Source organism: Pararge aegeria, chromosome 15 (assembly GCF_905163445.1).
Source record: "Pararge aegeria chromosome 15, ilParAegt1.1, whole genome shotgun sequence".
NCBI lineage: Eukaryota > Metazoa > Arthropoda > Insecta > Lepidoptera > Nymphalidae > Pararge > Pararge aegeria.
In genome coordinates, this window is record NC_053194.1 from 18,092,299 (window position 1) to 18,108,960 (window position 16,662).

The following is a 16,662-nucleotide window of genomic DNA, read 5'->3' on the forward strand; positions in this document are numbered from 1 at the left end:
ACAAAGTTTAAAAAAAAATACGCAAGAGTCAATATAACATCAACTCTGCTTACATTAATTAAGAAGAGAAAGAAGAAACACTTTACACGTATACGTTTATTACACGTATAACATACCAGCAAAGAAACATTAAGAAGTTTACGAAGTTACTCCCATTTTATAACCGTCTGTGTGAATTTATTATATAATCAACTTCTTTCGTGGCATCAATACAAAATTGCTATTTCGTTAATGAAGGCGCTATTTTTTTATCCCGAGGAAATAAAGGGTTACCTTGCGCAGCGGTGAGCGCTGTGATTTTAAGGAGGACCCGGGTTCAATTCCCGGCAGGCGCAATTTCGGAATTTATAATTCCTGTATTGTCTCTGATCTGGTCTGGTGGAAGGCTTCGCCGTAGCTAGTTACCACCCTGCCGACAAAGACGTGCCGCAAAGCGAATTAGCGTTCCGGCACGGTGTCGCTTAGAAACCGATTAGGGGTATGGGATTAAAATAACTGCTTAGAAGTATACTTCTTAACTATAACTTGTAGTGAAATGAAAACAACATTATTTTGTACCAAGGTTTGGCTCAACCGCTGAACCAATCCTAAAGTAATTTAATTTAACGCAGCCGCGGACACAGCTAATTGTATAGAATATGTAAAGTATAAACATAGTATATGAGATATTCTAGTTTGTTGATATACTAATTACATATCTCCAACAGTGTTGTAATCTTATTGCCTGACGCGGGACTCGTGAAACTTCATAATACAGCAATTAAATGATTATTTATTATTGTATTTTACGAACAAGTTTCAAACAAAATTACTTTATTCTTCAATGGAGTTATAAAAAGTCAACTTTGTGTATGCGTTAACGTCATTTGGCTTAATTAAGATGTATGCCTTTATTGTTGTTTATATAATGATATGTACGGCTTACCAAAACGATCTTGGAGATTTTTTTACAGTATCAATTGATGGACCCACCAGATGGCAAGTGTAAAACCAAACGACCATCGGCTATAAGCAGAACCACACTTCTCAGAGCATGCAAAGAACACGTTCTGCAACGTGCCGCTATAATTTTCGCAAGTATTTAAAAGGAGTGTTAAACAATCATAAGGATTTTCGCGCTGAAGGATCTTTTTGCCTGTGTCTGGGTCTTAGTGGTACCATCCTAATAGTCGAATGACGCCAGATCGTCAGACAAGCGGCGTTTACTCGACAATTCGAGGGTCAGATTTGTTGGCCCCGATGTCAGCAGCCTCCTCCAATGTGTCCGGAAGCTTGGTGCCCAGCGTCTCTGGCGCCAGGAATACTAGGGCACCAGACAGCAAGGCAAACCCACAGAAGAGCATCGAAGGAAAATTATCAAAAAGGGCCGCTCCCTGCAATGAAATAACAAAGTTAACTTAAACAGATAAAAAAAGTTAAATTCATTTATTTTCAATAGGCCTAATAAATGCACTTTTGGGACGTCTGTCTGTTTATAGTGACTTTATGACAGGTTCGGAAGGTACACTACCTATCGAGGTAAAACTCTGTTTTGGTTCGTAATATATATTTTTTTAAGTAAAAGTCAAGCTGTAGAGGATATATTCAAGAATCAGCAGATGGAAAACGTAAAAAATTCAAATGGATTCTATTTAATAAGTGCAATAATTTTATACTTAATAATATGTGTGATGGCTATGGAAACAAACAATAAGTTACCAAAGAGAAAATAAATTAATTAATTTAAAAAAAGAATGTTATAAATTATTAGTAACATACAACAATTAGTTAAATATGACAAATATGACACAGACAAAGTGCTATTATTAGTTTAATATGACATATGATGTACTAGTTTTAATTGATTAACTTTAGTTTTTAAATAATAGTTTGTAATATAGAGAGAATAAAAGAGGTAACATACATTGGGACTTCATAACATGTAATTAGCTATATCTAACCTGTTATATGCAATAAATGAATTTGAATAAAAAATAGGATAAACAAACAAACTCGTCAGCTTATTATTATCACTGATAATAACTGATAATTTATCAGTATATAGGTAGATACGCTCATTGATGCATGTTAAAAGTACAAACGAATAAATAACTTATAAGTAGACAAAATGACATGCTGATTAACTCAGTGGCTACTTCAGTATTATGCCAATAGCTAAAATAACTAAATGGGAATAATTAAAATGACTTACAAATGCCGGAGTCAAAGGGGCAGTCATCGCACCTATTCGCCCAATCATAGAGGAAAAGGCAAACAAACTGTGTCTGTATCTGGTCGGATAGATCTCCGAGGTGTAAATGTACAAGGACATCATGACGACGGCGATGGCGAGCTTGCCGATGAGGTACATCATCATGGAGAGGCCGTACTTGTCTGCGACAAATATAAATAAATTATCAGTAAAATAATAGTAATTGCTAACCACCGAAAAATTGTATACGACGACGACGATTTAGACTACACCTAGCGCAGCGTTGAGCGCTGTGGTTTTAAGTGGAGGGCGAAGGATCGATCCGGCAAAGGATTTGGGAATTTAATTTATTTCTGAATTTTCTATTGCCTGATCTGGTCCACACCAGACCTCAATTACCCTACCGACGAAGACTTACAGTTAAGTGATTTAGCGTTTTGGTACGATGTCGCGTGGAAACCGATTAGAGGTATGGATTTAACAAAAACTGCGCTCCCTGTTTTTCATATTGATCTTAACGGAATAACCCGTCTATATTCCATCTTATACGACATCATCACCTTTTACCAAGTGAAATTGCAATAAAAGGCCAATTAAAACAGAATAGAAAAAATATTTTTAATATATAAATGTGAGTGTGTTTGTTGATTTGTCGTTACTTCACGCCCTTATAAAGAAAACCTTCGACTTGATTTTTAGCATGGAATTAATTGTAAGGACGGAGAGTAAATCGGCTACTTTTGGACCTAGTCAATTCAAATTAGAAGGGTTACCGCCAAATTAATATTAATTCACGAAATATAATCCTTCACGTCCTAACAAACTAACCAAATGACTTGAAGCATCATGGACACCACGATAGTTAGCAGCAGCATCCTCAATTTTTTCAAACTTTATTTCTGCATTTAGCACACAGTCAAAGGTCACTAACAAAAACGTACAATATACACAGTGGCGTCAATAGAGGGTATGCACAAGGTACGCAGATGACATAAAAAGAAGAAAATGTCCAGTAAGAGTTATAAAAACTTAAGGATAGGCTTTTTATAACTCTTACAATGCCTATCCTTAGGTTTTTTAAAACTCGTACTGGAGATTATATTAAGTTTATATCATCTAAACTCCCTGTGCATACCTTCTATGCACGCCACTGAATATACAAGATTATAAAATTAAAATTATCAACATGCTACGAAACTTACTGATTGGTAAGAAAATATAGCCCAATTGGCACGCAGCGCAAATCCAGTAAGCACCAATGAGCACAGGCTTTCTCCCGATTCTGGTCATTAACACTACAGCTATCCAATATCCCGGTATGTCTGCTGCAGCCACCGCCATGTAATTAACATATCGATTACCAGATATATTGACTGCGTTTATCGACATTCCGTAGTATACCAGAGCGCTCGTGAACCACCACACCGGTGATATGCAACAGCGTCTGAGGATAGCTTTGTTCCGAAAGACTAAAATGATCAGCCAAGGTTCCTTGGCTTTAGTTACTTTCTCTGCATCAGCCCGAATTTTCTCAGCTTCTGCGCTGTGTTTCAATGCCTGTAGAGATTGATCCGACAGTTGTCGTTTATTTGTTCGGGCAACATTTTTGAGAAAGTCTTCAGCGTTTTTGAATTGTCCTTTACTCAGATACCATCGCACAGATTCGGACATAATCCAGAAATAGCATATAGTTATGAATTGTGGCAAATAAAGAGCGAGCGTTAAATTCCTCCAGTTGGGAACTGCCCATGCTATTAGAGCCATAAGCACTTGGCCAAATGAGAAGAAGGTACTGATGGTCGCCCCTGCAGCCACGCGGTATTTTGGCCCGACTAGTTCCATAACTATAAAGAAAATAAGACACATTTGGAAATATTATTAAATTTTACACGAATATACGGCAGGCTGGGTAGAATGAGAAAAAGTTTCAGGTTTTCACCACAATCTTATTGTTATCATAAACCAAAGTCTAGAAATACCTACAGAACAATAAAGACCACTACACTTCGGTTGAGAAACTTAATGATATCAACTCTAGCATTCACGTCTTAAAACATCGATAAATAAAAACTAAAATCATCATCATTATCATTTACCCATTTACAGCCCACTGCAGGGTACGGGTCTTCTTCAGAATTAGTAGTGCTTTGGCCGTAGTCCATCACACACCTTTGAGAAGATTCTGGAGAAATCACAGGTGAAATCAAAATATTTGTAATATTGCATGCAGTTATTGCATGCAGTGTAAAATGTAAATTTTTGATGTTGGAAAAGAGCAAATGCTGAGTTTCTTGCCGGCTTCTTCTCGGTAGAATCTGCCTTCCGAACCGGTGGTAGAGTCACTACACACGGACAGACTTGACGTTTCAAAAGTGCTTGTATTAGGCCTACTTGAAATAAATTAATTTTGAATTTGAATTTGAATTTTGAGTTAAACTAAATTTATCTTGATACCTTTTTTATGCATAAAATAAGAGCTTTTACATAATATACATAATAACATTTTTCCGCAACAGTTGACTTTAATTGATTGATTAATTAAAGCTTAAATATTCTCCACAAATCACAGAAAATTTAAGCATAAAATTGTTCCAACCGAATCGCTATTTTCTCTAACACAAATCTGACATGATCTAAGATATTATTTGCTGACCTAAAATGTAGGCACAGGAGTAAGCACCAGCTCCAATCGCCGACTCGACGACTTCAGAAATGACAAAACCATAGTAAGTGTCCGCCCAGTAGCGCACGGTGCCCACCCACGCGGTGTTGAGGGCGTTCAAGCTGAGGGCGAAGCGCCGGCCCCAGCGGTCAGACGTGAAGCCCACGAGGGGCAGTGCTAAGAAAGTGCCAAAGGTTCGCGCCGTTCCGATAAAAGCTCGACGCCATTCTTCACATGCCAAGCCGTACTGAAATTAAATACAAAATAATATTGATGCCAAACGTGGTGGAACTAATTCCTTGTCATCCTGAGAAGTCCGGCTAGCATGGGAAAGAAACAATTTTCTCCCCGGGGAAACAATAAAATTGTATCTGCTCCCAAAGCTTCCATATAATAATAAACTGGGATCAACTTCAGAATATTATTTCCCCTTGTGCGATAGTCCTTTGGGAGTTGATAAAGCTGTGGGAGAAGATAAATTTTTATCCTTTCCTCGGGGATATAATTGCCTCCTGCCCATGCTAGCCGCGCTGGACACGTTAATTTTATGCCTTTTCAGGGTAGCTGATAAAATTTGTCTTATAAGATCCCCAAGACAGTGGTGATTCGAGGGGCGTTCGAAAGTTCGAAAGTTTCGAAAAACTTTTCAAAGTTATTTGCGTTTTAAGCAATTAAAATATCACTTGCTAACGGTAAAGGAAGACATCGTGAGGAAACCTGCATACCTGAGTGTTCTCTTCGAAGGTGTATGACGTCTACCAATTCTGGGCCAAGGTGGGGCCGGTAATGGGTTGATATGATAAAGGTGCCCAAAGGTATTCTCAATATAAACAAACAAAATAGACAGTAAAACAAACAGTATAATACAGCTTGTTGAAATAAAATATGAAAATGGCCAACCAATTGTGAAAGGTCTTTTTTCAATCTTGAACCCTGCTTTTTTTAAATACACCTCTTTCATATAGCTATTTCTATTTCACTTTGGGTTATCTCATCGGCGATTATTTCATATACGAGTAATTTCAAAAAAATAATTAATACGGAGATGATAATATGGATCTACAGATATCCGACATTCATGACAAAACTTTATTATTCATTATTCTTAGGCCAAAACCGACTGCACAGTCTGCGATAAACTATAATCGTAAGTGTGACTGCGTTTGTCAAGTGAAGTCAATCATCTTATCAACTAGTATCACCGTCTTTATATTTTTTCTTTAAAGTCTGTTTATAACAAGAGAGCGAAAAAACAACAGAACATCAAAATAAATAATATTTTGAAGTGACATCGCACAGTATCGCTAAATCACTTCACGTCCACGTCCTTTTCGACAGGGTGGAGAAAATATAGAAATTATAAATTCCTAAACTGTAATATTGGATGCCCCTACCGGGATTCGAACCCGGGACCTCCGAATTGAAACCACAGCGTTCACTACTGCGCCAGAGAGGTCGTCAAAAAATAATTTCAGAACCTATTCGGGGTATGGATTGCATATAACCGCCATACTCCTTACAGGTTAGCCCATTACCATGTTCCATGACTGCATCAAGTTAAGGGATATTTTGTAGTAGAATAAAAAAAGCTGTTTACATTATTATTTTTACGGCCGATTGGCGCAGTTTGGCGTGGGTTCGATTCCCATTATTGGAACATGTTTGTGTGACGAGCTTGAATGTTCTTCTGTGTCTGGGTGTCATCTTAGTACCCATAACACAAGCTACGCTTACTTTGGGGCTAGATGGCGATGTGTGTATTGTCGTGGCATATTTATTTATTTATTTTTTAATTTCAAAATTAAAAGAATCTTACATCATAAGCAACGGTATTCGTATTCTCGTACACATATTCCGTGCAGCCAACATGCTCTTTTCGGTTAAACCATTCTGCGGGACACTCATCCCTGCTCGGAGTCCCATTGCTGGAGTCGAAGCGCAGGCAGTTGTCAAATGAACTGCCACTAGCCGGGATAGCGTTCAGAATCCAGGTTGGAGAGAATTCTGCAGCTTCCGAACCCTCGCACTCTGGGATTAGGCATCTGTATCATTATAAAAATATATCTCTGATGGTAAAACAGCCTTAGCCTCATTTATCCGACTAATATCATAAATGCGAAAGTCTGAATAATATTTATACTCTTACTCACTTGTTACTATTTGTTTAAACTTTATAGATATACTAGCTGTTGCCCGCGACTTCGTCTGCGTTTGATTTTGTTTTTAAAGTATTCAGTATCGCTAAGCTTTAAATGAGTATAGTAGTATATATATATATAACATGTCACTGCCAATTAATTATAGACAAATAATTTGAAATAAAATAAAATTGCGACTATAATTAAAGATCTAAGCTATCCTATCTCTTAAGTTGGACCAGACTGCTCACGGTGTACCAATTTAATTTTAAATCGGTTGAGTAGTTTAGGAGTCCATCGCGGACAAACATCGTGACAGGAGATTTATATATATTAAGATAATTTATACCTCTGAATAACATATTATAGGCTATTTATAAGCGTATTGCATAAATTGGCCAAAATATAACAATACATTTCAACTAAGTCGGAAAAACCATCTGCCATCGGACAGTTATCTGGGCGAGGGCTGCATAAAACATTAGAGGTAGAATGAAAATAATGTATAGAGGAATTAAAACTGTTAAACACATCCTATAAAGACTGCCACAGCATATACGAGTATCTATCTTTTACGTGGTCATTAGCCATTAAAGTCTCATAGCCAAAATATTAACGGTTCGAAATACAAACTTCTTGCTAACAAGTAATCCAAAGGCATCTGCTTGTCTAAATCTTATACTTACTAATATATAAAGCTGAGGAGTTTGTTCGTTCAGTCGTCGCGTTGATCTCAGGAACTACTGGTCCGATTTAAATGAAAATTTATTGTAGTGGATAGACTATTTATCGAGGTAAGCTATATATCATCACGCTACGAAAAGAAAGAAAAGTCTGGCCTCAGTATATGTTTAGCTTTTAAGATTGACTTATACGCAGACAAAGTCGCGAGGGACTGCTAGTAAATTATAGAAGTCTATACTACTACTACTAATATAAAGGAGTTTTTTTTTTTGCTTAAACGCCTAACTTCAGTTAACATTTTTTTGCATTCGACATAAACAGATTATTTAAAATAATACTAATCTTACAAGCAGAGTAACTGAAAGAAAAGCGATGTGACGCGGATATATCGTGTCGAATTGTTGGTAAAAGTTTTTATGAAAGAAAAATTAACTTTACAAAAGTTGTAAGCTGACAAGGTAGCGGGAACCACGAATTATAAATAAAGAAATTACAAAATGATTTGTGAGCCTACTTGTGACATTTCAAGTAAAAGAAATACCAGTTTGACTCACAGACCAAACCGCAGCAGAAGTAATCGTGGTCGCTGACAAATTGTGTTCGTTAATGATTGTCCTTCCTTAAGTTAATATTTCTTTGTCATCAAAGCTTTACGTTTGGTTATTCACGATAGCGCATAATTACGTGCGTTCCTCTACGCCCTTTCGACTAACTCTATCCCAAATATCTAGTTTATTTGTTGCGTTGCGTTGGAGTTAGGTTGGTGAAGGAAGGACAAACAAACACACAAGTAGTAGTAGAGCTTATTGTGTCCGATATTGTGGGATGGTGGTAGTAACTACCGTGCTTATTTCTGACGCTAATCAGTATTGTTGCAATGCTGTGTTCCGGTCAGCAGGGCGTTGTTGCCGGTTCAATTAAAGGCATATGAGGTTTAACACGACGCCTCAGGTTAACATAGGGCGGCACGTTGCAGGACGTGTATATTGCATACCCTGCCATATCTTGCCCTGTTTATAGACATTGGTCTTATGATCAGGTGGGCCATGTGCTTGGTCCGGCAATTATTAATTTATAAAAACATTTCACTTCACTTCACATTTAGTACCGTATACATCGCTTACTATAGGCCTCATAAGAAGACTCAGAGTCACTCAGCGGGCGATGGAGAGAGCTAGGCTAGTATCTCTACGTGATCAAATCAGAAATGAGGAATTCCGTAAAACTCCGTAACTCAGCGAGTCGCGAAGCTGAAGTGGCAATGGAGAAACGATGGACGTCTCGACGATGGAGGTCTCAAGGTGCTAGAATGGCAACCCCGCACCGGTAAATACAACGTAGGTCGCCGCTAACGAGGTGGTAAGACGAACGAGCCGCTGGAGGCAACCGGCCCCTGGACCGTGGATTGTGGAACTGCCTACAAAAGACCTACGTACAGCAGTGGACGTCAATTGGTTGAATTGATACTGATACTTCGGTTACCTAGTTTTAATCCTCGCAGTTGTGAAAATGTACTCCGTGGCGCCCCACGCTCCAAATATGATCACAACCAGTGTTAGTATTAAAGTTCTGACCTGGTACCTCCCGAACTGACCGATTTCTTCCACCAGAATGTTATCCAAATTCACTTTCTTATTCGGCATTTTCACAATCGGATCATTAAGATTAACACTATCTATTATATCATTTCGGGATGCCATCGTTCACTTGTCTGCCGCAAAATATAACTTGTGTAATATTTATACAAACACTGTCGAATCACGATAATATGATATTCTCCCAATAATGTCATTCTGAGATAATTTTTTGTATCCATTCGTTGAAATTTTACCTCAAACGTACGTGAAATAGAGAATAAATTACTTTACTAACCTCATAAAAATTGTTATGCGAAATCTTATTGTAACTTTAATGTCACAGCGGTACATCGTTAAAAAATTATCTTTGACTTGTCATTTGGGCACATACAAAGTCTTGGTTGGATGTATGCCGCAGATTAGTCTCATCTGAAGAAGTACTACGCTATGCTTTTTTCTGCTGCCAAGTAGCATTGCTGTGTTCTGGTCTGAAGGGCATGGTTACCGGTGTGATTACAGTTACATACAGGCTTAACATGTAAGCGTAATGTTGATGGACACAGGGCGGCACTTTGTCGGACGTGTTCCTTGCATCCCCACAGACACATAAAAACAAACAAACATAAGTGAAGGGAACGACAGTTTTCCACTAACCATCAGGCGTGCCATTTGCTTGGTCAATCAATTAATACAGAAATACTGCTTAGTGGGATTAAAAAGCATTGCGTAGGTATTGCCCCGGTCTAGCACTGACACAAAAATCTTTACTACTAGAATGTTGGTTGGCTTTAAAACAAGTTCCAGCTCTGACTAAAGACAATTTTAAGGTAATAGTGAACGTACTGGAACTAAAGACAAAATATGTAAAACTAAAATGAAGACGTCAAAAGTGGTGGCCCATAATAACTACAAACGGTGCAAATCATACGCACTGTTTATTTGTTCTAATACATATTATTACCGGAAGATATGCAGGGGTGATGGCCTAGTGGTAAGGTTGACTTTAGCGGGACCAGTTCGAACCTCTGCACGCCCCTTTAATTTTTTTTATGTTACTTATGTAAATTACGTGCGTGCTAAGCGATTTAATATAATTTCTTTAACGGTGAACGTACATACATGACATCGGATATTCTTCATAATATTCTACACGAATATCTCCTCTTCATGAAGTCCACCAATCCGCACTTTACCAACATTGCGGCCTAATTGCGGCCTAAGCCCTTAATTTAATTCTTATACAGGTTCGTGTCCTCAGTAGTGGGCCGCTAAAGAATTGTATTATTAGAGTCGTATGTTGTTTTAGACCGCCTTCATAAATAAAATAGCAATAACGTTTTCAAGTACATTTATTATTTAAAGAGAACGCTAAATATTTATGTTCATATAAAGTTAGGGAAGATTTAATAAAGCAAAATAAGAGTGTTTTTGTATTAAATTAAAAAGGAATAAATATGATGATGGCATTTACTCCTACCAGCAAATAGAAAAGAGAGAGATAATCTTAATCTAATGTAGATCAATCAATGAGCATTATTTTTAGCGCCGATCTCGGAAGCCTCTTCCATGGTGTCAGGCAGCTTGGTGCCGAGGGTCTCCGGCGCAAGGAACACCAGCGCACCAGCCAGCAGTGCGAACCCACAGAACAACGCTGATGGAAAGTGATGCCAAATCGCCGCACCCTGAAAAATAAAATGCCGCCATTGCAGTTTTGACTTCTAGTAGATCATTAAGAGGCAAATTTCGTTTCAACTTGCTAGTGTTTTAACCTATTAAAAGCAGATGCGCGGCTTCTTACGGGATACTCAACCGCTTGGTGGTACGTGTTTGACGGTAGTACGTTAACTAGCCACGGCCGAAGCCTGCCACACCACCAGAGCAGAGAAAATTCAGAATTTATAATTTAATCTTACTCACGATCTTCCTCACCTCTGCATCAGGGAGGTAGGCTCATAAGTTGGAGGTCCGGGATTCGATTCCCAGGGATAATATCGGAATGGATAATTTCTGAATTTCCTCTGTTCTGGTCTGGTGGGAGATCACAGCCATGGCTAATTATAACCCTACAGAAAAAGACGTGCCCAAAATGGTTTAGCGTTCCGGTACTACGCTGTATAGAAATTGATTAGGGTTATGAGTGCAATACAGAACAGATTAGCCTGCTACCATCTTTGACTGCATCATTACTTACCAGGTGAGATTGCAGTCTGGGGCTTACGCATAGTGGAATATAATAGTTATTTATATAACTGTTGTACAATAAGGGATATTAAAACACGAATGTAGGTTAATTAATAATAGTATCACATGAATGTTTTAATACCCAATTATTAAAAGATTTTGAAACTGTTGTCTTACTGCTAACATTAAAACAGCCAGTTCTAATAACACATTAAATACAAATAAACTGGCGAATTAATGACAATGTTCTTTTGTGGAATTCGTACAGGTTCCAAGCATCAAGCAGTAAGAATGTGTCTGTCTGTTGAGTAAACCCTTTGCGCAGGAGTAATCAAAAAAAAAGAAGTGTTATTATAAAATCAGTACAACCTTATATCATCCGCTTGGATGATGTTGAGGTTATTAGAATACTAGGTGTTTTAACGTTGGCTAACGGTTTTAGAATATTTTATAGCGGATTAAAAGAATGGGAGTACATATAAAACATATAAACAGCGTCCCCATTGTTAAGATCCAAAAGGTCGATGTGCTCAACTCACTAGTGCGGGTGTGATCGGGGCGACAATCGCCCCGATCCTGCCGATCATGGAGGAGAAGGCAAAGAGGCAGTGACGGTACTTGGTGGGGAATATCTCCGACGTATAGATGTACAGCGCCACCATCACTACCGCTATACTCAGCTTGCCCACGAGGTATACCGTTAAACTGGCTCCATACAAATCTGAAAACAATATTTGATGTAAAGAAATAAGAACATTAAATTATTAGACATACATTGAAGCGGTGATAGCGTAGCGATAGCGGGTTCAACTTCACTTTTGGAGGGCCGAGTTCGCCTTTCTAACTTTTATAACTCATGTGCGTTTTAAGCAAAAGATATATCAATAGCTGCAACGGTTAATTAAAACATTGTGAGGAAACCTGCTAAGTGTTCTTCGTAATATTTTCAAAGGCATGTGGAGTCCACTAATTCGCACCGGGCCAGTGTGGTGGAATACGGCCTAAACACTAGTGGGGGTAGACCCGTGCGCTGTAGTGGGCCAGTAATGGGTTGATATGATGATGAGGATGAAACATTAATTACATCAAGTGCGTGTTAAAACAACAAAAAACCCGAGACGAGTTTTCATATCTGAAAAAAAAAAATTCGTTAAACAGCAAGAAATTAATATTTAATCATTTTTAAGTATAGGTGTAGTTAAAACTCCTACGCTTTCCGCGGTAGTCGTACGGTTGTAGCAGTGGACCGTTACGGGCTATTGATGAATAAAAACATAAATATTATACTTACTACTAGGTATAAAAATGTAAGCCAGTTGGCAGGCAGCGCAGGTCCAATAAGCGCCGATGAGTACAGGTTTTCTGCCAACTCTATCCATCAATAGTACAGCTAGCCAGTACCCAGGTATTTCTGATGCGGCCACTGCTACAAAGTTGATGTACTGGTTCCCGGACATGTTGACTGCATTGATGGACAATCCGTAGTAAATGAGAGCGCTTGCTATCCACCAAATAGGCGCTACACAACACCGTTTAAGGATTTCTTTATGCCGAAACACTAATACTATAAGCCAAAGTTCTTTTGCTTTTATCTCTCCTGCCGATGCTTTGAGTACTTTTTCTAATTCTGCGCTTTCTTTCAATGCTCGTAACGATTTCTCTGACAAGTCACGTTTGTTTACTCGGGCTACATTTTTTAGGAATTCTTCTGCTTTTTCATAACGACCTTTACTCATGTACCAGCGTACAGATTCCGACATAATCCAAAAGTATGAAATAAACATTAGTTGTGGTACATACAAGGTGAGGATCAAATTCTTCCAATTAGGGACTGCCCAGGCGATGAGGCCTAATAATACCTGTCCAATTGAGAAGGTGGTATTGATGGTCGCCCCTGCAGGCACTCGGTATTTCGGGCCTACTAATTCCATAACTGTAAAATAAATTAAAGGTACTGTATTTATATATATTTACATAGATAGGGAGCAAACTACCTGAAAACCTCAATGGAAACAGATGCGAGCTGCATATAGGTAGAAAAGTTTTAGTAGTAGTAGAGCTTTTTGTTACAGATTTCGTCTGGGGAAGTACTACCACCATGTTTATTTCTGCCGCTAAGCAGTATTGTTGTAATTGTTGTGTTCCAGTCTAAAGGGCGTGGTTGCCGGTACTTTTACAGTAATTACAGGCACATCAGACTTAACACGTACGCCTCAGGTTGATAGACACAGGGCGGCACGTTGTAGGGGGTCCTAGCATGCCTTTCGAATGCTCAGTTTATATGCGATGGTTTTCTACTTTACATGAGGTGAACCATCTGTTTGGTCAATTAGTTGTTTTCTACTATTTGAAAAAAACCGTTCTGGCGAATCTTGACGGTGGAGGTGAAATTTTGTTTCTGCAACGCAAAGTGCGATTATCGATGTCGATCGAGGGTCGCAGGGAAAAACTCTCCAACGTCCTCCCAAATTGTACATAGTAGTAGTTTATTTTAAGGCATTATAAATCTATTCTTACCTAAAATATAAGCGCAAGAGAAGCCACCTGCGCCAAGAGCAGCCTTAACAAGTTCAACAGCAAGGAATCCGTAGTAGTTATTGACCCAGTAGCGCACGATGCCAATCCACGCGATGTTCACAGCATTCCAGCTTAGGGCGAAGCGTCGGCCCCAGTGGTCGGAGATAAAACCGGTAGTAGGCAGCGAAATGAAACCTCCTACAGTTAGAACTGAGCCGATAATGGTTCGACGCCACTCGTCGCATGCTAATCCAAACTGGGAATGAATTTTGCATTAATTATCTTGCATATCATACTCTGCCTCGAGAGCCACATAGCTAGTATGGGTGAAGCACATAACTAGGAGAACCGATGAATCCTAAGATTGGGTTCCTAATGCTTGAATGGTGACCCCGCACCGGTAAACGCGGCTCCCAACGAGATGGACTGACGCAATTAAGTGAGTCACTGGAAGCCGATGAAAACAAGCTGCCCAGGATCGGGGATTTTGGATTTCCCTACCCTATGTCCAACACTCGACGGCAATCGGTTGAATTGGGGATGATGATGACTTTGCCTTATTAGTCTAGTGGTTAGCATGTTTGACCACGGATCACGAGATTCTGAGTTCGTATCCTTTTTGCGGACCAAAAATTGCGATGTATTTCGTTTTTTCTGGTAAAGAATTTTTATTACTCCGTGTTAACCCACCTGCCTAAGGTTCCCTGCAGACTTACTGACGATGCTTTTAACCATTCTTTATCAGCTGGCCCATAATCCACTGACCGGTAAATTGGCAGAGAAGCGCATGCCTTGGCCGTTTCTGGCATTTCTTTAACAAACCCTTTAATCACGCGAGTTTTACATTTAAGTGACAGGTTTGATGGCTTACGTGATAAACAAGAGTGTCGGTGTTCTCATAAACGTGGTCGGAACAACTAATCGTCACTTCGCGATTGAACCACTCGGCGGGGCACGTGGAGATCCTCGCAGTAGCATTGGTGGATGCATAGCGGAGGCAGCTGGCGTTAGAACTGTCACTTGTCGGAATAGCATTCGCAATCCACGCTGGTGAAAAATCCGCAGCTTCCGTACCTTCACACTCCGGAATAAGGCATCTGTGGTATGTGATAGAATTACGGTCTAAAATAGCAAACTATTAAGGCACTTCACTAAAGTGCTAGTCCGTCTATAGTCCGGCATAATGACAGTTTATTGGAAATTTATTGATTACCAGAAAAATTAAAAATTAAAATAAAAATACAGTTCGCGCACAAAGACGCCTTGTCTCTAAAGATATTTCTTCCAGAAGCCCTCGAATGTGAAAAAAAAAATTAAGAGTAGGTAGTTAAAGAAATAACGGATACAAAGAGATACAATTCATAGACATGCACAGATATAGACATCAAAACTTTTTATAGCTTTTTAAGCATAACTTAATGTAATTTGTTATGGATATCAAGATAACTGATTAATATATTTATAAATAATATGCATGAAAACTTATAATACGATTATATATTGACACACCGCCACCAACATTAATGTTCATCACACAAACATTTTGCAGTTGTGGGACCAACAGCCTTGGACTCAGAAATCAGGTTCACTGCACTCTGCGCCAATGCAAAGCATATCTGTGTTAATAACATAGTTTTTTATTTACTAGCGAGATAATTCTACATTGTATTTAATGTTGTTTGTAAAGTGATCTAAAGTGGATTTTGACAAATAAATATATTATTAATCATATAACTACAAGGCATGGCTCCTCCCACAATGAGAATGGCTTAGGCTGTAGTATGGAGGGTAGAGGTAAGGAGAGTCATCTTATATGGGAGAAAAGTTGAAAAAGTGTCCAGTTGTTGCGCTAAATAACAGTTCAAAAATCCACCACAATGGCGCTGGTGGATGCACAGGGTATGGTATGAATGTAGCAATCGTAGATGAATTGAAGCATGCCGAGTTAAAAAATTTAATGTCATTATCGACTAAAGTAGTTAATTATTGAGAATTTCAACAACTTACGTTGTACAAAATATTGTGGTAAATATAACCTTACTTGATACTTCCTTGTATCTCCATACTTCCTTGTTTATTTTTCAAGCCTACTCTAACAATATTTATATTTGGCGCTTCTTTTAAGAGTTACCCTGATGCAAATGTGGCGCCATCCTAATTTAATACATTTTGACGACACTTTTTCATATACACAGATGACTCTCCTTACCTCTACCCTCCATAGGCTGTAGTTAACCACGCTGGCCCAGTGCGGATCGGCTGTGACTAAACCGAGAAGTACGTGGTAGCATTTCATGACGGAATAATTACTTGTATTAATTACTATCGAGATAATATTAATGATAATATAATTCTATATTTGTTTACCTTGTATTAATTCTGGCCGTAGAAAATATGAATTCCATAGCAGAGAATGCGATGAATATCACCATTATACAAGTCAACACTAATATTCGAAACTGGTACATCCCGAACTGTCCAATATCTTCAATAAGAATTGTATCCAAGTTGATCTTCCTTTGTTCTTCATTATGATCACTTTCTGTATATTTTTGTGACCTCATCATAAGTAATTAATATTCTTTTTCACAAGGCTGCCATCCGAACTTTTAATGTTTTATACCGAAATAATATTTATTCACTTCTTACAGTTTCCAAGTAATCAGAATGTTTTATAAGATAGCAGTTTCGATTGTAAAGATAAAATTAGTT

The 16,662-nt window shown here is 38.5% G+C and overlaps 2 protein-coding genes across 2 annotated transcripts; both read right to left on the reverse strand.

Moving 5' to 3' along the window:
* Positions 1-1,202: 1,202 nt before the first annotated feature.
* On the reverse strand, positions 1,203-9,375 carry LOC120630164 (organic cation transporter protein-like). The gene is made up of 6 exons (XM_039899316.1): positions 9,158-9,375; positions 6,670-6,895; positions 4,845-5,100; positions 3,394-4,035; positions 2,192-2,373; positions 1,203-1,373 (listed from the first exon to the last, which is right to left on the reverse strand). Exons 1-6 carry the CDS (start codon positions 9,373-9,375, stop codon positions 1,203-1,205), a joined length of 1,695 nt encoding a protein of 564 aa, XP_039755250.1.
* Positions 9,376-10,761: 1,386 nt separating this feature from the next.
* LOC120630165 (organic cation transporter protein-like) lies at positions 10,762-16,514 on the reverse strand. Its single transcript, XM_039899317.1, has 6 exons — positions 16,318-16,514; positions 14,822-15,047; positions 13,951-14,206; positions 12,725-13,366; positions 11,973-12,154; positions 10,762-10,934 (listed from the first exon to the last, which is right to left on the reverse strand). The coding sequence occupies exons 1-6, from the start codon at positions 16,512-16,514 to the stop codon at positions 10,776-10,778; spliced, it is 1,662 nt and encodes a 553-aa protein (XP_039755251.1). The 3' UTR covers positions 10,762-10,775.
* Between the last annotated feature and the right edge of the window lie 148 nt (positions 16,515-16,662).